At 39.9% G+C, this 23,961-nt stretch overlaps 2 protein-coding genes across 7 annotated transcripts in view; one reads left to right on the top strand and one right to left on the bottom strand.

Annotated features, from left to right (window-relative positions):
* NEMP2 (nuclear envelope integral membrane protein 2) overlaps positions 1-7,466 on the top strand; it is a 336,857-nt gene extending 329,391 nt beyond the window's left edge. For all 3 annotated transcript variants that reach the window (XM_057303573.1, XM_048214019.2, XM_026492314.4), the window contains 3 exons: positions 1,056-1,281; positions 4,390-4,566; positions 5,266-7,466. In XM_057303573.1, the coding sequence (XP_057159556.1) occupies positions 1,056-1,281; positions 4,390-4,566; positions 5,266-5,389 (527 nt within the window). In that variant the 3' untranslated portion in view covers positions 5,390-7,466. The remainder of the gene's footprint in view (positions 1-1,055; positions 1,282-4,389; positions 4,567-5,265) is intronic.
* Positions 7,104-23,961, bottom strand: part of MFSD6 (major facilitator superfamily domain containing 6) — a 73,155-nt gene continuing 56,297 nt past the window's right edge. For all 4 annotated transcript variants that reach the window (XM_026492305.4, XM_048214016.2, XM_048214017.2 and 1 more), the window contains 4 exons: positions 19,183-19,344; positions 18,186-18,284; positions 16,535-16,815; positions 7,104-14,588 (listed from right to left, as the gene is read on the bottom strand). In XM_026492305.4, the coding sequence (XP_026348090.1) occupies positions 14,385-14,588; positions 16,535-16,815; positions 18,186-18,284; positions 19,183-19,344 (746 nt within the window). In that variant the 3' untranslated portion in view covers positions 7,104-14,384. The remainder of the gene's footprint in view (positions 14,589-16,534; positions 16,816-18,185; positions 18,285-19,182; positions 19,345-23,961) is intronic.

Genomic DNA, 23,961 nt, shown 5'->3' with positions numbered 1-23,961 from the left:
AGCATTTTCCTCTACAGTTAAATAACAATTAAGTCTAAAAAAATAATAATTACATAAATTACTCAAGTCATGTTTAAATTTCCTAAGCATCCTTGATGGTTGATCTGTATAAGGGGGGGATATAGTCCAGAACCATATTTTGCATCTACCGTGTCTCTTAAGTCTTTTTTAATCCATAACAATTCCTTTTTTCATTGCTGAGACCAATCTAGTTGTCCTATAGAGTGTCCCGCTTTCTGGATTTCTCTGATTACTCTTTTGTGGTGTAATTTAACTTGCTCCTCTCTCCCCTGTATTTTCTAAACTGGAAATTAGATCTTGAAGCTTGCTTAGATATGAGTGAAACACTTTTGGTGGAATACATAAGAGGAGATGTGGATTTCACATTGGATCCCAGCAGGAGATGCAGAATATCGCATCTCCCCACCATTATTATTTTTTTTTAAGATTTTATTTGTCAGAGAGAGAGCACAAGCAGGGGGAGCAGCAGGCAGAGGGAGAAGCAGGCTCCCTGCTGAGCAAGGAGCCTGATGCAGGACTCGATCTGAGGCCCCGGGGATCATGACCCCAGCTGAAGGCAGCTGCTTAACCGACTGAGCCACCCAGGCGTCCCCATCCCACCATTATTAGTGCAGAAACTGAGCACTGCACTAGGGTGCAGCCTGATCCCTCCACTATAAAACTGTGTTTTCCTTTTTTAACTAGAAAGTAAAAATTAAAAAATAGGGTTTGTAGCCAACTGTGATATATGCTGAGGCTTAAATCCTGACCAAAGCAACCATGATAACATTTGTCCATCTAGGACTCTGGACTAAAAAACAGATATATATCATAATAATTTATTATTAAATAGCCTTAATTATTACAAAAGGCAGCGTAGTATCTCACATGGAAGGAATAACTACCCCTGTATGTGTTTTTCAATCTTACTTCTTCGGAAAAAGAAGTCATAAATATGAAGGCTTTCTGATATGTTCTTAGCTTAAGTCAAGGCTTTGCCAGGATTTTTCCTACAGCTTCTCAAGTTCAAATTTTCAAGTTCTGCTTTTTTACAGGCTATGTCCTAACAGTGGGATTTCTCAGCTTTGCTGTTTGTTACAAACACGGGCCCCTTGTTGACGAAAGGAGCGTAAATCTCCTGACGTGGACACTGCGGCTCCTCGCCCTGCTCCTGATCTATTGTGGTGTCACTGTGCCCCAGTGCTCGTATGCAGTTATGATCCTCGTCCTGTCCTCCAGGAGTCTGCGCTACCCACTGAAAGCATTCAGTTATATGACGTGGTGCGTGTATTTTTTTGCCTTGTAAATTTGACATTTTGAGCTCTGGTTTTATTTATTGTTTTGGTAAGTTTCTTGCACGTGTCATATTTAGTCTCATAATTAACTGCATTTCATCTGGAGATTTGAGAGAGGAGGAGGATAGAGAATCTAAGCATCGAATCCCATCTCCATTCTAGTCTTCATTAATCTTTCAGAGGACTTTCCCAATTACTAAGTAATTACAGCTCACCCAGAATTCACTAAAATCAGTAGCAAAATTACTTGCACTCTGGGTTGCCTGAAATTTCTACTTTCATTCTACATTTCCTTTCATTAGGGCCCAAGATTGCTTTAAAGTTATTTGTTGTGCTTATGAAATAGCACTAGAAAAATGACTGAAATGTATTATTTATGTGTAGGACCTTTTTTTTAGGTTTTAAGTTAAGCTTTATTATGTCTCTTCTTAGTCATTGAGTCTGAACACCTGTTTCGTGTCAGGTGCACAAACGAAGGAGATAGTTTCTCCCCTTGAGGTGTACTTGTTGAGACAGCAGCATACCTTTCTATATCTCTGAAGTGTTAAGATATACCTGTTCAGGGACTATGGCACGTAGAGTTCAGGAGAGTTTCTGAAGAAGACATTACTAGGCTGAATCTTCATGAATTAAAACAGCCAGGTGAATAAATGTGGAAAGGACTTTCCTGACAGGGAGAAGGCCCAGTCTGGTAGCATCATGAGGCCGGTGAGCGAGGTGGGCATCTGCAAGGTTGTGGAGGCTTCACAGGCTGTGTTAAGGAATCTAGTCTGATCCTGTATGTAGTGGAGGCCAGAAGCCATTACGTATTTCAGGCGGCATTCTCTGCCTACTGCTTGGACCGGAGTTATAAATCCAGTTGCTTGGGGCTGGTACTGAGTGGGTGATGCTGAGCAAGGGTAAGGCAGTGGGGCCATCATGAGGACTGTGGGAAATTCTGCAGTGCAGCCTCATCAAAAAGGGGGCAGTTACTATTCAGCTTGAGCTGATTGTTGCCATGTAGGAATATGGGCCCTGCCTTGCCAGATCTTCTGGTTTTTATTTTTTGGGTTCTTTTTTAGAAAAGCTGGGAATATGGATTTGAATGTGAAATCTTAGTATTTTTGAATGTTGGCAACTAATATGAAAATAAAAATACATTCAACAGTCAAGATCAAAGCAGAGACCATGAACCTCCCTGGGTGGCAGGATGTGGCCCAACTGCCTTCTGGCACAGAGAGTGTATGTACCTAGGAGGCCCCGAGGCAGTGACATCACAGCGGTGCGGGCAAGAGGTGATGAGGGCCTAGAGTCGGGCTGTGAGACAGTGAGGTAAACCTAGCTGAGAAGAAGGAGACTCTGGTAAGTAGTAGTTTATGGATCTGGGACTGCATATGTAACCGTGTCACAGTGTTAAAAATGTACCAGTGACAGGACAGGGCCCTTGTGCAGAGAATGCTGGCAAGGCTGAAAGGCAGCAGGGCTGGGTCAGAGGGGCTGCTGTTAGCTGCTGCTTTCTGTCCTATCTCAGAGGCCGACGTGACTGGGATTACCAGAGGTCCCTCTGCTAGGAGGAGGCTGGCCAGTCCACATCTGCCAGCCCTCTGGCCTTTGGCCAGGCTCGTGGCTTGAGGAACCCAGGATAGAATTTGGGCCTCTTTCCCTTTAAACATCCAGCTGCCCTGCCAAGTGTAAAGTGTGTTGTGTTATCTGCATGATGGTCCTTCTATGCACTTGCTATGCATTCTGTTAACATGAACCTAATACAGTGTTTTGTAACTTCCTTAGCTTTTCATTTTGCTAGTAAATAATTATGTGAAGAACAAAAGGATAAAACAGGAACATACAGGTTAAATTACAAACCAGAAAAATAATACCTTGATTTGTATAGTATTTTAGTTTTACAAAGAGCTGTTTGAATATATCCTAGCATATGGTAGCTACTGTCTTAATTATCCTTGTTGAACTCTCACTATAGGCCACTCACTGTGCTAAGCACTTTACACAAAATACACAAAATATTTAATCTCTACAATGACCTCATGAGGTAGATGTTATTGCTTTCACTTTGTTCATATGAGCAAGTGAGGCTCAGAACGGTTATTCACAGTTGACACAGTGGAGAAACCTCAAAGCCGGGACTGTGCCCCAGTCTTCTGCTCAGAGACCAGTGGTTTTCCTCTAGGGAGACCAGGCTAGGTATTCAGAAAAGGAGAAGGAAATAATGTCAGTGGTGCCCCAATCTGACTCTTCACACCATACAATCTTTAAAATGTTAAGGTTTTTTCAGGTCCCAACCCTCAAGAGAATATATGTTTAAACCACCTCCTGGTAATTCTTATACTCATCTACATTTGGGACTCTCTGGTTAAATTAAATTTTAAACCGCCCAAGAATATCTTAAAAAACTCATTGATAAATGTAACATATATGTTAAAACCTTATCGTCATTGCCATTTTTATGAGATTCTTCCCTTTAGGACTTTCCTGGTTGGAAAAAAAAAATTCCAGTTATGAGCTCCTTAGTATGTAGCGAAGGAGGAGTTATTATAAATTATTGTACATAAACGATCCTTGTACAATATTTACTTCTCCTCTCTAGGATTAGTCAGAATCTCAGCCACTAGATGGAGGCGATATCCCACAAATCCTCCCTTCTTTTTTGTCTTTTTTTGGCGGGGGGGGGGCTAGTGACTAAGTGGTCATTGATTCTACCAGGTCTCTGTAAAAAAGCATCTCAAAGAATTGCTTCCATTAGTGCCCAAGATAATGAGCAGACCAAGCATAAAAGAGCCAGACTTTTAGTGGTCTGATTGTGCAATTAAAAATCACTGAGAAGAAAAATGCAATTAATATGTCTCTCGGAAATTGAGCCTCACATTCCTAGGAACATAATTTAGGATGGTCCAGGAAGAGAGGAAATGTACTGTTAGGCCCAAACGGTGCACGTTCTCTATACCTCAGTCACGGTAAGAACCATGGGAGTACAGTGTGACATCAAGGAAGTTAAGTATTACTGTTCCTTTCTAAGAAATGTATTTTTATAAATCTTAAGGGTTGAATTGAACAGTCAAATATGACCAGGAATCTAGCAACCAAATGCCACATGTTTTAGGAAAATGAAGAAATGGTTTACATCAGAAAAGCTGGTGGTTAAGTATCTCACTGAAGACGAGTACAGGGAACAGGCGGATATGGAAACGAGCAGCGCCCTGGAGGAGCTGCGCCGCGCCTGCCGCAGGCCTGACTTCCCAGCGTGGTTGGTCGTCTCCAGACTCCAGGCTCCCAACAAGTAAGCCCGGCTCAGCTGCTTGGACTAAACATGGGTTAGAATGAGTGTGAAAATACTGTGGTGGTTTGTTACACGTACCTCAGACTAGGAACAGACTCCTGCCCTGGGTAACAGATGGTGTGGAGGCTGTCGGAAGGTCTGCTTTTTCTGCAGTGCCCTGCCTTGCATAGAACTGCCGATGTCGGGACAAATTCTCACCTGACGTGTTTGATAGGGAAGGTCAGAAAGATAACTTACATGTGGGAAGTTACTGGTATGGAAGATCATTTTCAAAGTTTACCAAGAAAGACATCTTTGCCCCAACATCTTTTTCCTTACTGCTTCCCCTTCTTCATAGCTTTATCCAAATAACAGTGCCCTCAAATTAAACATTGGAGGGGGAAAGTATTGACGTACTAAAATAACAAATGAATCATGAATCTAATAAGAAAGAGAGAAGGAATTAGAAAACAGGAGTGGGTATGTTCAGCAGCACTCAGTGCTTCTAAGTCTGCCTGTTTCTCTGTTCTTTTCCTGATTATCTCTAGAAGGATCACATAAGCCATTGCCATTTTTATATCCAATGTATAAATGGTGTTCTTTATTGACATAAAGTCAAATTTAATTGAAGAAGATAAATAACAAGAGAACATGTTATCTTCCAAATAAACCTTCCTGTGATAACACTAACTTTATTTAAAACAAAAACATACTTATTAGATTTGCAGACTTTGTTCTTGGAGGAAGCCACTTGTCACCTGAAGAGATTAGTCTACATGAAGAGCAATATGGTTTTGGGGGTGCCTTCTTGGAAGAGCAGCTGTTTAACCTGAGGACTGCTTGATGACCGCCTGTGCATTGACTTCATTTTGGACAAGGAAATGGGTTAAGGGCAAGGATCCTGTTAACGTTGGGCAGAACTGTTCTAGGGAACAGTGGCAAAAGCATTTTCTATGGGAAGGAGTCATACTGGAAAGGAAAACTAACCTATATGGAAGGTAACGTTTCATTCTTGGGGAGTTCTGCTACTTACTGTACTATAGGTAGCCATCAAGATTCTGTGAGAGTCATTACCACTTTCCTTGAATGAAGACTTCCCTTAGAAATAGGGGAATCATGTTGATCTTCAAGGAGCGAGTTAACACGAACTTCTGCCTTGTCAACACCAGGACATTACATCTTCTCTTAACCTTCAGAACCTGTGTCAAAAGACTGTATTGGTCTTCCTACATGCTATCAGTGTAAGTGCTGGAAGAGACCTGAGATACACTGGACCAGTATTTTCCAACGTATAATCCACAGGACGCTAATAAGTGCTAGTCAGTAAAGGGATTCTGAGGTCATCTAAGATTGATACAAAGTTAAACAAATGTACTGTAGGACTTCTCAGAGCCATTAATGCTGATGCACATTGTGAATCTCCTAAAGAAAAATTGTGTGCAGCAGTTTGACTTAATTTGACCACAGAACCCTTTTTCATGAAATTAATATTCCTTTGAACAGTTTAGAAAATGCTAATGGTTGCAGAATTGAGGTTTGGGAGGTTAAATAACTTGTCGAAAACTACAAACTAGAACTCCAACCCTAGTGTTTCCTACAACTCAGGGTTAAGAAGAGACCTTCAGAGGTGAGCCTAGGGGCCATCTCCCTACAGCCTTGATCTCACCGTATTGGTGACTTTTTTATTTTTTAATAATGGACAATTAGCTACTTGATAACTACAGTAGAGAAGCATTTCTTAAGATATTTTAAAGCTTGATAAGATCTTTATAGACATGTAAAAATTAGAATTATTTTCTGTAGTTTTTTGTATGTTGAAATTGAAAACATTCAACTTCTTAGGACATTTTGAGTTGACTGGTCCATTTTTACAAATTTAGTTATATATATTTGCAGTAGTTTCCTACAAAACAGATTTGTGATCTTTCTTGAGAGAACAAATCTTTTTTTCGTGATTCTCCAGAGTGAAATGAGGACTGACTATAAACTTTGACCCTGGGGAAAGAAGGCCAAACCATAAGAGCTGAGAAAAGATATGAACACGGGGAAACAATCCAAGGGTTAAGATGTGCTAAGTTGATTCACTTTAAGAATCAAACATAGCCTTTTTTTTTTTTTTTTTTGCTGTGATGGGTTCTTAAAGAATAGAGGCATAAAGAATGAGGACTCTCCTTTTACTAGAGGAAGGGATATGGAGGAAGGACATACAGAGAATTTAGGAGCCGCTTTCCTGAGCCAAGTTCAGTAGAGTGTTTCTAAATTGTTGAATAAAGCATGGCTCCCGTTTGGAACTTTCTAGGTTGATTTTCAAGTGATATTTCCTCTTTGAAACAGTGTGTCAGTGTTTTACAAGTTTCTCTTTTGGCCAGGTACCTCTTAATATTAGGAGCTTTGCAATTTTTTGAAATGCACTAAATTCAGTCTGTGCTTTCACATAGACTGATTCAAATACCAAAGAATCTTCCATTCAAATTTATGATTATGATGAGGATGTTTTGTAAGTATCAATGGTTCTAATGTCATTTTTGTTACAGTTCAATCTGATTTTTTTATAATTAAATTTATTGCTGATCTAAATGTATCAGATGTATCAATGCTTGTGCTCACCACATTCACCTCCCAGGAGGTGGTTTTTGACAGAATGTGTGTGTGAATAACATGTGAACAATCAGCTGGAGTTCCCAGGGGCTGTCCCAGCCAGACCCCCTGGGGCTTGCCTTTGCCAGTTTGAAGAGGTGCTGACTACAGAAGGAAGCAGCTTCTCGTGGGTCAAGCTGGATGTAACCATCACAACAAAAGGAAAAGAAGAGTCTTCCAGATACTGTTTTTCATGTTTATTTTTAGAGGAAATCATGGATTTGTCCGTTTCTGTTATGTGAGAATGGTGAGAAGCTGAACAATTACAAGCATTACTTGTGATACATTTGGTGTATTTCTGTTGTGTTCATTTGATTTGGGGTTTATTACAGTGCTGATCACAGTTCTAATCCCCATGAAGCAATATATTGATGACTCCCATAGATTTTTTTCTCTTCTTCCTCCCTTCCTTTCTCTCTCCCTCCTCTCCCCCTCCATTATTTATTGAAAACTCTTTAAACTGTGTAAATGATTATTCAGTAAAATGGCTCTGCCCTTCACAGGTGGTTGAAAGTTGGCCTCGTGCTTCCTATAGCCATAGGTGTGCAATTACGGAGCATAACTGAACCCTTTCTGTTATTGCTTATGCAAGGTGCCTCATAAAAGCTTACTGTTGTTAGCAAGTTGGGACTATTTGACACCAAAATGTGTGGGTGAGATTTAGCGTAGGTGGCCATGCTTAAACAATTATATCATTCAAATGTTATTTTTAAAGGTTTTAAAACACATTTTACATATCACAAAAAATGCTTTGTGAATTGGTTGTACAATTTGCCAATAATACTAAGGGCTGAATTAGAGGGGAGTATCCACCTGATGTTTAGGATAATATTTGAATTTATGACCTTTTTTTTTTAATCTAGAAATTTCAGATTTTAAGAGGCTTGGAATAGACGATAGATTATCAATACAGCTAAACATGTGGGTGAATTAAGACCCCTGCAATTGTGTCAAGAAAAGAAAAAGGAGTATTCTGTATGTGATTATTTCCCAGTTAAAGAAGTAGAATTTTTTTTTATTTTTACTTTTTTTTAAAGATTTTATTTATTTGACAGAGATAGAGACAGCCAGCGAGAGAGGGAACACAAGCAGGGGGAGTGGGAGAGGAAGAAGCAGGCTCATAGCGGAGGAGCCTGATGTGGGGCTCGATCCCATAACGCCGGGATCACGCCCTGAGCCGAAGGCAGACGCTTAACCGCTGTGCCACCCAGGCGCCCCAAGAAGTAGAATTTTTTAAAATCAGCTTTTTTTGTCCAGCTGTTACGCATAATGGATGTAGAATTTTAAAGAAGCCTGCCGTAAGAGGTGCTTGTAGGTGACCCTAGGAAGCTGCCTTCTGAGAGACCCCCAGTAGGTGATATGACATTGATGACTTAACCACGTGAGTGTGAATCTTGACCTTATTGATTCATTACCCTGATTTTTGTTAGTTGCACCGTAGGAAAACCTGTCTCACATTAGCCAATTCACATAGTCTATTAAGTGATTCACAGCCAAAATAAAACCGCCTTAAGGATTAAAAACACTTGAATTGATAAAAGCAGCCGATTCTCTCCCAGAAGACCCCTGAGGGGTCAAATGGTGGTAAGAAGGTTGCTTGAGCAGAAAGAGAACAAAGGGAGTTTGTTACATAATTCACATGTTTAATGTCACCAGGCCAAAGTCTAATGCAACCCCCTCAGTGGGGCTACGGTTGCTAATGTGATGAGATACTCAATCTGTTAGTAAAGACCACCCTTTCTTTATGCAGGCCCTACCACCTTTTCCTTTCTGTGATTGTTGTTTTGTAATTCTTTTGGTCATTGACCAGCACCTCTACCCCCTTCTACTGGGTATGTTCTTGTTAAAATCTGCAGTCTGTCTCTGGCCTGGGGAGTCTAGTTACTTTTTTCGGGTAACTGCTTATTTTTGCTGTGACCCCTGAATGTGATACCTTAATAGGTCACTGGAGATTTGGGTTGAGTGTATATTTACTAGGATAAATCTAGGAAGACACATTCAGTGGGGTAGCTGCGCTGTTTCTTGTTTAAGTTGTTTGGGGGAATCAGTTTACTTTTTAGATTTGGCCCGTTTTCCAAGAAGGCAGTCATCAAAAGGAGAAAGGGGAGGAGTACCAGCATTTTTTAGTGATCTATAAAGTGCTATACTAGGCCCTTTCTGTGCCTCTTCATTTGGACTTCTAATCAGTCTGTGATACACTTTAGCATTGTTTCCATTTTTCAACTGAGGACAGACTCAGAGAAGGTTGCTAAAGGACATATGTAGCTAAAGTGGAAGAATCAGAAGGTGAGCCTCAGCGTCCTGGCCCGTGCCTTCGTGTTGCCTTTACTGCCATCTTTAAAAAAGAGTCAGGTAAGTGGCTCTGTGGCTAATTAGTTGAAGAGATGACGACATCTGATGTTAGGTGCGTGCCAACTCCAGGGCAGTGGACCAGTTTCCCCACCTTACGTCAACCACAGACCGGTACTTTTGTACACTAAGAATAAAAGAGAATTAAGTTGAGTAGCACTGGTCTCCATGTTATTTTTCGAGACCCCCATTGATCTTTTCGGGGAACAAAAAGTTCCTGACCTTTTCAAAATACAAGTTTACATTTGAAGAGAATAATAGCCTCAGCTAACTATTTGGCAGAGAGTATTGGTATGTGACTTGTTAAATGATTATAAAATTCTTGCTTAACATTTTTTGACATCCCTTAGAAGGAAAAAAAATATTGAAACTGTGGAACAAATGTCTTATAACCTCTCCTGTCTATGGCTCTTGCACACTATAGAATTGCCCTTGTTACTCGTCATTTTTCCCAGCTCTTCAATTTATATTTTGCTTAATTTTATCTCTTAGTTAACTCATATCTGCAAGCAGCTTAATGGTTATAATGCATGTTGGACCTGAATGCTTGCTGGGTGTAGGCAGACATTTGGGAGAATGTAGTATTACGGATTTAAATGTTAACAAACTACTAGGGAGCTAGGCCCTGGTTGGGGAAGTGAGACAGCACTCCTCTTGCCATGGGCTGTTTGTCACACAATGAAGGCAATATTTATAGAGTGTGCGCTGTGTGTCAAGTACCTCATTTAAACCTCAAAACCACCTGTAAGGTAGATACTGTAATCACTGTCGTTTTACAGAGGAGGGCTCTGAGGTGCGGAGAAGTTATATATGTAAGTTCTCACTGGCAAAGCAGAGACTCGAATCCAGACTTGGGGCTCAGAACTTGCACTTCACCCGCAGCACTGTAAGGTTCCCGGGTTGCCATCGAATATCTTCCTGGAGCTGCAGTAGGGCAGGCGGTCCTGCATCAGCCACTGGAAGCAGATGCGAGCTGAGTGGGAGTTGGGCACCCCCTGGACTGGCTCATTTCTCCCCCAGTCTAGACATCAACATGTTTCCAGGTACTCTCTTAAGCCACAGTTTGTCCTGGCATAAGGTCAATTACTTTCTGATTTGAGAGACCACTCCCCCTTTCTCTCACCCCTTTATTCTGTCCCCGTCTCTCCCCATCTGCTTGATGGTTTGGAATTCTTGAGCCAGGTATTCCTAGAGCTTTGCTGAAATGGCATAGGAGTCTTTTGGGGCTTCAGAAGTAGCTTCATCTTGTCCTCATGAGGCAGAGGAGAGAAGACCTTCTAAAAGGAAAATCACCTTTTACTTGCTTACAGTCAGCTGTGTCACATCATTCCTCATCTTCACAGAGTAAGATGTTAGGGTCCAGCCTTTCACACTGAGATGAGAAAACTGAGGCCCAGAGATCTCCCCAAACTGATCTCTTCCTCTGTAACTATACTGTCCAGAATGGTAGCCAAGAGCCTCATGTGGCTGTTTAAATTTCAATACAATGAGAAATCTAATTTCTTCAGATGTACTGGCCACATTACAAGTGCTTTAACAGCTACCATACGCAACAGTGCTCCTGGATACTGAATAGATCTGTCTGCTTGTCCTTCCTGACTCCTGTGATGCTGGCCTTCAGGGTCCCTGCCAACCTCCCAAGTTTTCTCTGCAGGGTTGCAAACAGTGCAGGTCGTTCTCCAGCATGTAAGGGGTCTGACACTCACAGCTAACAAACACCAGGAGTTTGAAGGTACTGGATTTCTAGGCATCTAGGAATATCTAGAAATCCTAATGGAAATACAACCACACACATGTATCAGGCACACGTTCGGGCCAGGGCTGCTTTCACTTGTTCTACCACAGAAGCATGGAGTGGCCTCCCCACCTCCTGGGCGGGGGGGGAGGGGGGAGGGTAGGTGCTGGTGGACCTCAGTTTGGCATTGGGCAGGTTTGAATTTGTATCATTGGTATTCTGGCTTTGTGATCTTGGTCCCATGGGGTAAGCTCTGTTAGCTGCAGACTTCACCTATTCTAGGAGCTACTCCAGTATTTAAAATGGGGAAAGTGGTATGTATATACCGTATTGGGTTATTGTAAGGACAAAGAATCTCCTCAGCGCGCAACCCCACTCGTAACTGTGGATGTGGTTCTCCTTTTCCAAGATTCACTGCTTAACTCCAGATTGGCCTAGTAATTGCTTAAATAATGGTCCCAGTAGCACGAGCAGCCCCCCCCCCCCCCCCACAGTACTGGATAAATGCAAATCAGGGAGGTGCTTAGCCAACCACTTCTTGTGGCCCATGGCAAGATTAATATGCCAGTAAAGCAGCATGTTCTTCCTATGAATAACTGAGGCTTTTTGTGAGGTTTACTAGCTAGTAGATCTATGTGTATTGTAATCATCTAATATTCTACTTAAGGTTTTGAATAATAGTCTAATAATTAGCAACTAACCTCTCTGGATCCATACAAGCTCAGCACTCAGCTAATTCACTTTTTCTACAGTCAGAAAGAGTATGAAATAAGACATTAAGACAGTGATTACATCAGCCCAGGCTTTGTGATTACTCTGGGGATTTCCAGGGAGTCTCAACTGGGGTTATGAAATTCTCAAAATTTAATTTGAATCCACTTTAATATTTTTTTAAGGGCGCCTGGCTGGCTCAGACAGTAGAGCATGTGACTCTTGATCTCAGGCTCGTGAGTTCAAGCCCCATGCTGGGCGTGGAGCCTACTTAAAAAGTAAATAAACAGAAAATTTAAAAAACAGTAAAATGCCATAAATAAATAGAAAATTTAAAAAATAGTGAAATGCCAAATGGTGCTTTGGCGACAGTAAGAAAAAGGAAGTCCACAAACCCATGAAGGTGTCTGCCCTAAAAGGCTAGAAATTACTGCATTACTCAATCAGCTCTCATAGTAAATGTTCCATAACAAAGGCCTGTTGAATTTGGTCTCAGTCATTAGAGTAAAGGGCTTTTATTTGGTCACATCTTTATCATTTAAGAAATTTTTAAAAATGATATTTATTTTTATTTCAGCATGTCAACTGTGCATTTCCAAAACAGCAGGCTTTTCAAAGGAATAAATCAGAACTGTAAACACAAGACACAGTATAAGTTTTTGACTTCCTAAAGTCAGTGTCACAAATCCACATACTGTACATTCATAGGTGAGGTTCAGCCTGTCATCCATTTCTTTATTTCTATAATTACATAAGCATAATAAATACATCTGATTTTAAAGGTCACTTAAAATGAGTCATGATAATTTACAGTACAGTACGTTTCAGTTCAAGTGCAAAAATAACTATTTGCTTAATTCTATTTCTTTCCGTTATTTTATTTCTAAGCTGTGTTTTGTGGCAAAGCTAGACATCCAAGTATAGAATTTCTTCTCCCAGATGCAGTATTGGGCAGAAGTATGGTGTCATGGAGAAGCCCTCAGTTTACAACTCATCCTGTCTAATCAGGGTCAGGAGGTAAGGTGAGTTGCTCATTTTTAACTCTGTTCTTTTCTTTCCTCTCTCCTATGCTCACTTACAGTTATTACACATTCCATAACTGACCTTCATTCAGCTAAAGCAGCATTCCCTTTTCCACAGCCCTCCCCCAGGGCTTCCTTGTATTCTCAGCTTTTCATTTTTAGCAGCAGGCTTTATGCGTCAATCACCCAGCCACTGTTCTGACTGTAGCTATGATACTTACAGTAGCACATCCCTATCTGATCTGTCCAGTGTCTGACAGTATCCTCATGGAAAAGAATATATGAGATTTGTTTCTTTAGTCATTGGAAAATATAGTTACTTCTTATTCTCATCCTTTCCATTCCTGGCTTCCTATTCATCACCTTTTCCCCTCACCAAAAACAAAACGAAAACTTACCCATTGCGTGAGTTTTTAAAAATTGTATCCCTCTCCCAGGCACTTAAATCTTATACTGTTATTTGTAAATAGTTGCTTAATTAAAGAAACCCTTAGGAATTCAGTGATTTTTAAAAATTCCATCAGCTACTTAGAGCCCAAATCACTATAAAATTGTTAAATAGTGATAGAGGCTATTTACAGTATCGATAATATTTAGTAAACCCTTGTCTGTCAAGCCACAGGATACTGAGTTGGTTGGTTTATTTGAAATATTCCCTCCTCTGGTCTTAAAGCCCATTTAAAACAAAAGGCATTTTAAAGCTCAGCTTAGTTTGCAGTAGTCAGTGCGGCTTTTGCTGCTCCGAGAATTGACTATTTTCATTATATACCATATACATATAAAAATATATTTCCTAGAGATATGCCAAGTTTCTAATGAAACTTTTTCCTTTTTTTTTTTTTTTTAAACAAAAGCATATAAGCTAGTAACTTTTATCTGGCTACTTTTTTAAATATGTCATGTAATTTTTTAAATAGTTCTCTCCAAGAGAAACAAAATTATAGGTATATTTTATTTCTTCCCGGTTTGCATTAAGAACCCAATAAGAATAAATAATCAGAAGAGGGAAACTGTATCAGCATTTACCTTGAAACAATTCTTTCCCTCCACTTACTTAGTGTAACTGCTGCCTTCAACCCTTACTGCACTGGCAAAGAAGTCCTATAGTCCTGAACCTAACCAATCAAAGAACTGGAAGTCTTCACCGAACTCCCATTTCCCTTCTGTGATTCCACTGGGATTATGGAAGTTTACCTGTTTCTGCCAATATGTACTGTAGCTCCTGTGTATGTGTGTGTGTTTCCGTGTTGATGAGTTCAGGTATTTAGAAGCGTATATAGTGCTATGCTTCTCAAGGTGAGGCATGTCTTAGGTTCAGGGAGCCTCTCCGTCTGTCCTGGCAGAGGAGCCCAGTTCCATGCAGGGTGTGAGATGAGTGGGAGCCCTCAGTGTCCCCCAGCGGCAGGCTGAGCCTGCTGGTCCTCCCTCTCTTCCACACGCTGGTCCACACTGGGGGGAGTGGGGCTGCTTTGCGTCTGAGATGCTGCTGCTTGAGGGGATGGCTGGTTTCTAGATGGGTCAGAGTGAGTCTCACATGGGACAGGCCGGACTCCACCAGCTAGAGAATTTTCCTGATTCTCATTGGTCCCCTGGAAGGATAAAAAGAGAAGATGTTCTGTAGTCAGGGCTGCTTGCAAATAAATCCAACATTTTTTATACGCCTTCAAGTAAGATACAGGAAACATGGGGAGATCATCCTGAAGTAACTTCAGGCAACAAATAATAGAGGAATAAAGATAGAATGTCTTACCTTTCATCTCCTTTCCTATGTGCAACTGCCAAAGCCGCATGAAAAACACAAACACTTTAAGCAGACGTATCGTGTGGATAAAGGAACATCTCTACCAAAATGCCTGGTACTACTAGGAAAACAATTTACATCAGATATTTACTGAGCTGCCACCATTGTGACAAGTCACTGAGCAAGCAGCATGGAAGTGAAACTCAGGCCATTTGCTGAGAACATAGAATTCAAGAGCCGGAAGCACCTGTCTGACAGAAAGTAAGTAAGGCATTCTCAGCCTCAGAGACAAGGCCAGCAAAAGAATGTTCTGAAATTAGAGTCCTGATGAATATTTGGGATTTAAAGTATACAGTAAAAGTTTAAACAAGACAGAACATCTGTGTAAAAAAGGGGACTGGAAACAAGCATTTAGGTCACCAATTGTAAGTAACTGTGAGTCCACACATACTGCAGCATATCACCCCTGCATGTCTGTCCACATCGCCACAGTCCATGATACATTCCTGATTGATAGAAATCAGGAAACATGCTTCTTTAAAAACAGATTTTCTTCTGAATTAGTATACATCACTTCAAATAGCTGACCACCAAAGAAAAAGTTTTATTTCTGTGATCGATTCTAAAATGTAAAGAAATCTTAATATGATGACCACTTATTCATAAGAATAACTAAGCCATACCAGCCAGTTTTTATTAATCTTAACATGCCAGAAAAAAAATGTAATGATGATATGTAGGCCTAATAGGTTTCCGTGAAAATGAGAATGAGTACGGAAAACACTGCTATCCAAGCAGAAACTCTCATCCTTTCTTCTGCCTGACCTCGCTGCTTCATACCCTTTATATGCTCCTCCCGCCCCAAGACTCTCCTTTCTGACTGAGCATGTGAGTTCATCATCTTGATAAATAAGATCATGCACAGACCAGGATGAATTATGAGTATGGGTGAAGAATCAGGCTTGGTTTAAATTTTAGAAATATTACATGTTAGTTTACAAAGTCATGATAAGTTTAAGGTAGTTAAAATTTTCTAAAAAGGAAATTATCCAAATTACTCTTTATTTTTGTCTTTCTTATGTACCCTCCGAAGCTACTTTAGATATAGAGCTGACATGACTCATCAAGTAAAAGGATGTGATTAATATAAACAGGGAAGCAGACTCATTACTTCAGCCGAACTATTCATTGAAGTCACACTTGATCGTTTCCAAAGGCAGTGGTATATAGCTTTAGTTAACAATTACCCATACTGTTTTATCAACATGATCTGACTTTATTCAGGAGAGACCACATCTCTAGGGACAAGAAAAAAAACAGAATTTTTCATGTGAGGCCACCAGCAAAACAACACCTCCACTAAGTTGAGTATTCCATTAGACTCATTCAGTGGCTCAGGGTATTAATCCATCAGATATTTATTGAAGTCCTATAATATATAATGTCCTCACTAGAATTTCAGAATTACAGAGATTAATAAATAATGGTCTCCCATGGCAAGAACCATCTATCCTCACTAGAACTGGTATCTGTCAACACTGAAATTTTGAAGAAATGTACAATTTCTTGGATTTATTTTTCTTTCTTTCAAGAAATATCTTCTCTGTGAAGCCTTCCTGAGCTCCATAAGGCAGAATTTTCCCTCTGTGGAACCTTGTATACATCTCTATAATGCACTTGTCACAGAATACTAAAATTATTTGTCTGCATGTCTGTTTTGCCCACCAGACCTTCCATAAATCTTGGTGAGTGAATAATTAACACAGCTGAGCCCACTTAAGGGAGCACCTTTACCTGCAAAGGCTGTATCTCAGGAGCACGGTTGTCTCTTGTTAGCTGCATCATCTCTTTAATTTGGTAGAGTGCATAGACAAAGGTCACCCAGGGAGAGGAGCTGACCCCCCAGGCTGGCTTGTTCACATCCTCCTGTTCTTCCTGGTGCTTGGTTTTCTTGGGCGGAAGTCTAGGCTCAATGCGTGGCATGACATCCTCTGTCTGTTGCTGTACCAAGTCAATGGTTGCTATGGGAACTGGACTAGAGGGAACAGGAATCCTTTCTGCGAGCATTGTCTTGTCTGGAGAGAAAATCATGTTTAAATCATTTTTCAGAATTTTCTACGTATTTAAACAAACATAAAAATAAATAAATAAGCAGACAATCCCGTAACCCCATTCTAGTGTACTTGGCAACATTAGTAAATTGCTATGTATCAAGGGCCTCTTGGTGCAAGTACTGAACAATAGATGTGATGTTTATCTTCCAGGATCTCTTTATAGGTATTAATAGATACTAACTTACATTTATTTATGAAATGTATTCTTCATTACACTTAGACGTAATTTAATCTATGGGCATGGGTTATCATGAATGTGGTCTTAGGCCGACTTCTAGTACTGAGTTTTTAAAGATAAGCATCAAAACAGTAATAGCTGTTTTTATTGGCCTTTTACTGAAGGTATGGACTAACACTGTATAATCCATTTAGGATTAAAAAAAAAATGAGAAAAATCAGCATTGGTCTTTCTTTCTGTATAACTCGTTAGTATTAAAATCTGCCTCTGGGGTTTTCTGTAACAAGCTAGTTTTTCCCTAAACAGAAGCACTTGAGGTGCTTGAGGCAAATGCTCCTTGAAGAATAGGACACCAGGGGCACCTGGGTGGCTCAGTAGGTTAAGCGTCTGCCTTTGGCTTAGGTCATAATCCCAGGGTTCTGGGATCCAGTCCCTCATCAGGTTTCCTGCTCAGTGGGGAGTCTGCTATTTCCTCTTCCTCTGCCCCTTCCCCTGCTTGTGCATGCTCTGTCTTGCTCTCAAATAAATAAATAAAATCTTTAAAAAGAAAAGAAAAAGAATAGGACACCAAAGAAGATGAGCCTTGTTCTGGGACCCAAGAACTAAGCAAGAATATTTCCATTCTACTGGTTGGTTTTCTTAATTAAAAAAAAAAAAAAGTTGATTCAACTTGTACATTATATTTGATATAACCTCCTTTCTGTATGACAATTTTAATGAGGGTCATGCCTGGTTAAGGGAAAACTTCAAATTTAAGTTTTAAGATACTTTTTTTCAAATAATTGTAAGAGCGTAGCAATTAATACCACTCCCTATCCCTCATAGTAAAATTACTGTATAGCTTAAATATGATTTAAATTTGAAATCCCTTTAGAATACCAGAGAAATTTAAAACCAGTTCTTCCCATACTACCTTATACTACAAAACAAAACAAAAACAAGAAAACCCCAGGCTATTTAAAATGACCAGCATTCGTTTCAAGACAGGAGACAGCTTCTCTCTAGCAGTGGTACACATAAATTCATTGATACACACCACTGAGAAAATCTAGCCAGGCAGGTCTGTTGCCACCTCTGGGTTTCTGAGGGGTACGTATAGAATTCTCCATGGCTTCAACCTTTAGAACCAGTAAGAGGGTATGGACAGGTTTACCTTCTTCCTCATCTGGCACTGCCAGCCACTGGATCAGGGCAAAAAGCAGGAGGATCACGAGGCAGGCCATACCGATTCCTCGAAAGGTCGCAGCAGCCCCTGTGAAAACAGAGCGCTATGTAGAGTAATTCCAAGAAGTGCAGATAGCCTTCATCCCAAACCGTCAATGTGCTGAAGTTCAGGGCAAAGGCAGCAGAGCTTGGGATGAACCAGAGAATGATGACTAGCCAGTCACTTCACATAGTGGAAAAACACAGGCTTGGTAGGTGCCAGGAGCCCCAGATGCTGGTATTGGATTGGTCACTCATCAGATTTTAAAACTACATTTATAAAAGATTGTCTCTGAGTGCCTCTTACCATAAAACTCAGTGGTGTTCTCTTCTTCATAAAGACCATTTACCTGTTAAACAGCTCTATTAATCAGTAGTTGGAACAGCGGAGCTCAAATAGTGCTGTATATTCAGATACCCTGGGCCCACCTTGCACAGATGACTGAGCAGTTCAGATCCCTTGAGCAGGATAATTTCATCTCTACCCCACCCCTTGTATTTCCGATAAGCGAGATCAGACAGGGCAGACAGATTGTGTTATCAGAGTTGTAGTGACATTACCAAAGGCAGCAAATAGCTAGATTTTTCTGAAATAACAGTGATGAATTTTTCCTCTGGCATTATTATCAGCAGGTTTAGGGTACCTTGCTTCAAACCAAAGCACATGTGCTTATTCATTTGTTTGGCTCCTTTGAGGTATCGTGTAGCATCCCATTAGGCTGTTTGTCATAGAAGTGTGCACAGTTATGGGCTGGCTCTAACCATCGTAATGACTTAAGCACCCTGCTCTACCATTATGACTACCATGAATGTGAGAAAGATAATATGAATACTGGAGTTTAGCTTCTAGCAATCTTCAGTAATAATTTGAGTGTTTACTGAGGTGTTGCTGAAAATTCGTAAGTTTTCAACAAAGAAGAAAGGGAAAAAGTGAAAGCCATTCTTACCAAAATAATTGACTAATACTCCTCCGATCATGGCACCACAACCTCTCCCCAAACCCAAGTGAAGGCCCTGCAGGATGCCCTGAGCAGATGTCCTCAGCTCAGGGGGAACAGCTGCACTGAGGTAAGAAATGCATGCTGCCCAGATGGCTGCGTGCGTCACTCCTGGAGAGGAAGAAGAGTGGGAGTGTCTGATGAGCGTTCCTTAGGTTACTCTTTTTTGGAGTGCAAAATATTTACTTAATTACACACACACACACACACACACACACACACACACACACTTAATAAAGACATACACTTGATTTCCAGTAAAATATGCATAACATGAAATATACTATCTTAACCATTTGTAAGTGCATAGTTCAGCAGCATTAGGTGCAGAGTGGTATGCAAACGGCATCCATCTCCAGAATTTTTTTTTATCATCCCAAACTGAAACTCTGTACCCATTAAACAATAACTCCACTTAGGTCCTAGAAACCACCATTCTACTTTCTGTCTCTGAATCTGACTACTCTGGGTACCTCATATAAGTGGAACCATTTATCAGTGGAATTGGTACATGTCCTCTGATGTCTGGCTTATTCACTTAGCATAATGTCTCCAGAGGTCATCCAAGTTGTAGCATGTGTCAGAATTCCCCTCTTTTTTTATATTGTCTTGCAAGGATATAACACATTTTATTCATTCAGCTGTTGATGGACATTTCAGTTGTTTCCACCTTTTGGCTATTGTGAATACTGCTGCTACGTGTATGGGTGTTAAGTATCTGCTTGGGTGCCTGCTGTCTGTTGTTTGGTGTGTACACCTGGAAGTGGAATTACTAGGTCCTAGGGTGGTAATACTATGTTCAACACCTTGAGGAACTGCCTGCTTTCCACAGTTGCCACACCGTTTTATATTCCCCTGAGAAATGCACAAGAGTTAGTTCCAATTTCTCCACACCCTCCCCAGCACTTGTCATTTTTCATGTGTAGCTTTCCTAACAGGTATGAAGTGGTATGTCATTGTGGTTTTGATTTGCATTCCCTAATGGCTAGTGATGCTGAACATCTTTTTATATGTTTACTGGCCATTTATGCATCTTCTTTGGAGAAATGTCTGTTCAAGTCCTTTGCCCATTTTTTTTTAAAGATTTTATTTATTTATTTGACAGAGATAGAGACAGCCAGCAAGAGAGGGAACACAAGCAGGGGGAGCGGGAGAGGAAGAAGCAGGCTCATAGCGGAGGAGCCTGATGTGGGACTCGATCCCATAATGCCGGGATCACGCCCTGAGCGGAAGGCAGACGCTTAACCGCTGTGCCACCCAGGCGCCCCTCCTTTGCCCATTTTTGAACTGGGTTATCTGGGGGTTTTTGCTGTTGAGTTGTAGGAGTTCTTTATATATTTTGGGTTTTAACCCCTTACTGGACACCTATTATGACAAAATTATTTCCATTTTTTTCCATTATAATGAGCACCATGACTAACATTTCTAGAGATACAGCTTTTTACACATCTGAGATTATTTATTTGGCTATAATTCTACAAATAAGGTTACTGATTCAAAAGATATAATAATTTTTATGACTTTTAATATATAGTCCAATTTGTTTTCCAAAAAAGTGTAGAGACCATTTATAGTGCCTTGATACCCGTTTCGTTATATTTTCATCATTTGTTGGGAGGGAGGAAAGGATAACAGATGAAAACTAATTTTGTAATAGTAACTGTGCATTGTCTGAATTTAAATCTTTATTAGAGCACTGCTTTAAATGTAATAAAAAGATACTGCCACAACAGATGTTATAGCTAGAAGGGGTTAAGAAATCATCTGGTTCTGCCTAGATTAAGTCATGAGCTTGCTCCCTGAAAAATAATCTCATTTGGAGATAATAGCATCTCATAACTTATATTTTGAAATATTAAACTAAAAGATTAATATTAAGATTTAATCTGACATTAGTCTGCTTCTGACCAAAGTGGAATAATGGACTGGACTTGCCCTCCTTCTGAAATAATCAAAAATTGGACACAATATATGAAACAATAGTTCCCAAGACACTGGACATCAACAATTAAGGACAGTGATCTCTGACTGATAGGAAACAAATGAGGAGCTTTAGAGTTTAAAATCTATAAGGCATAGAGGGAGAGCCACTGAGTTGAGAAGATGAAGCTGACAGTCTGGAGAGACCACAGCAGCTAGAGTTCCAGGGCAGAGTACAAGAGAGGAGAGAGCCTTACAGAGAGAAACCACGGGCATCTGTAGGGGGTTTCCCTCACGTGCTCAGCACAGAGTGCTGCAGCAAAAGCACGGTACCGACTGTCCACAACCAGGGAAAGAACCATCCACAAGCATTACAGAAAACACTACTCAGAACCCACACAGGGCCAGGAATAGTACCTGTTTCCACCCAACTGGAAAACTCATGATTCCTGGGATTGGGAGAGTACTCAAAAGGGCCATGTGTTAGTATTATGAAAGAATGGGAATTAGTCTGAATACTGCTCTGGTCCCACCTAAGTAATCTTCACAAGCAAACCCCAAAAGGATCATACTATTTCCAAGTAATTTATTTGTATCCCAGTACAAAGCTCAAGAATATTTATAGAAATACAAAAATATCCAGCACCCAACAACATAAAATTCACAATGTCTAGCATACAATTAAATTACCAGGGATGATCTTAAGTGGATCCAATAATGGAATAAATACTGTTTTTACTGGATAGGTTAGATATATGCCCTACAGTTAAATAATAAAAATAATTTTTGTGAGGTTTATATATGTTTCAGTAATCATTTCAACTAGGTTATTTTTTAACTAGAAAAATGGTCTAGATTAGGAATATTATGCATACTTAATTTCCACGAAGTCAAAGTATTTGCTTTATCTGACTAAACAATTGTAATACCTTAGATAATGCCAGCTTTCTCAGAGCTGAATAATTCCTGGTAGATTTTTTTTTTAAGATTTATTTATTTATTTTAGAGAGCGAGCGAGCAGGGAGGAAGGGAGAGGGAGAAAGAGAATCCAAGCAGACTCCCCCCCAACTCCAAGCGTGGAGCCTGACTAGGGGCTTGATCCCAGGACTCTGAGATCATGACCACAGAAATCAGAAGTTGGAAGCTCAACTGACTGAGCCACCCAGGCGCCCCCTAGAGTCTTAATTATAAATGTTGACAAAGTACACAATGGAAATATGTTTAAATATTTCCCTTTATATAATTAAAGATGCTGCTAATTCCATTTCTTTTCAGATACACATATTTCTTCATTAACAACACTAAAGAAAAAAAATAGTCCAAGAAATAAGGTGAATGTATTCAAAATTAGATTAGTAAAATCCAACATAGATGTGGAAATCAGTTCTTAAAGATGAATCGTCAAAGACCTGAAACTGCATCAAATGATTATAAATTACCTTTAATAGTGAAGCCAAATCTATCGTATGTCTGTGTGTGAGCAGTCGATTGCTGGATTTACAGGTAGACAAAGATGGGCCTATGTATTTATGTGACCAAAACAATAACAAATATATTTTTGTTATAATTCCAGGTCAAATATAGTTCTAGCAGTAATGGGGTTTCTTTCTTTCTTTTTCTTCAAAATTCTAAAGGTTTTCTAAAACATTGAGTCTTCTAAGATAATTAAAGCATCTTCCAGCAGGATGACTTAAGTCAGGATTCTTATTAAAGATTCTAAACTATTCTTAGAATTTGGGGGCTAGTATTATGTGGCAGTTTTAAAAGATTCTCTGTAGTCAGATTTCTAGAGTTTCCTTACTGCTTTTTGGGACTAATTAGATAATTGGGAACTACATTCCTTAAAGCAATTCAGAGCATTAACTGAATGTGTATGTTTGAGTGGTGATTCAACACTGTATGTTAACTGCTGATGTATGACTCTCAAAGACCACATAGGTCACAGAAACTTAGCTTCTCAGTCTTTCCTTACCTTTTCTGGGGCCCCTCAGGGTTACCTACAAAGCCTAACAGAAACATAGAGATAGCTTCACAGTACCTACAACCAAGACCTTAACTGTTTGGGAATACACTACATATGAATAATCAAGAACCATGAGAAATAATTATGACTAACATTAAATTTTTTCATTAATAATAATATAGCAGTTTACTGGGAATTATGCTGTTTTATATAGGTTATCTCATTTATTCCTCTCAGTAATATTTTTTTTCTTCCTTTTCCAAAAAAGGAAACTAGGCACAGAGAGATTAAAGTGCCTTGTCCAAAGTCACACAGACAACAGGATAGAACAGGATTTGAACCTAAGGTATATAAGTTGAGAACTTAAGTACTATACACCCTCACAACAACTATTAAAAATATTATATAGTAAATATAACAATCTACTTCAAGAGGTTGTTTGATAATATCAAACATATCCAACAATCTATCAATTTAAAAAAATGTATATTCAGGGCGCCTGGGTGGCTCAGTTGGTTAAGCGTCCAGTTCTTGATTTCGGTTCAGGTCATGATCTCAGGGTTGTGAGATCAAGCTCCACACTGGGCTCTGTGCTGAGCATGGAGCCTGCTTGGGATTCCTTCTCTCCTTTTCTCTGCCCCTCCCCACTCACGCTCTCGCTATGAAAAAAGAAAAAGAAGTATAGTCTTACTACCTACTTCTCCTTCTTCTCTAAAGAGCTCACATCATACATATTATCAAGTTTTTTCTATGTCCCAAATAACTCTTTACCGTATAATATTCAGCATTGGTATCTGATCCTGTAACATGATTTTCAAGATTGTTCAGTCTTGGCCCAGAAGAAT

This window comes from Ursus arctos, unplaced genomic scaffold, assembly GCF_023065955.2.
Source record: "Ursus arctos isolate Adak ecotype North America unplaced genomic scaffold, UrsArc2.0 scaffold_1, whole genome shotgun sequence".
In the NCBI taxonomy this organism is placed as follows: domain Eukaryota; kingdom Metazoa; phylum Chordata; class Mammalia; order Carnivora; family Ursidae; genus Ursus; species Ursus arctos.
This window is presented reverse-complemented; position numbering and strand designations above follow the sequence as displayed.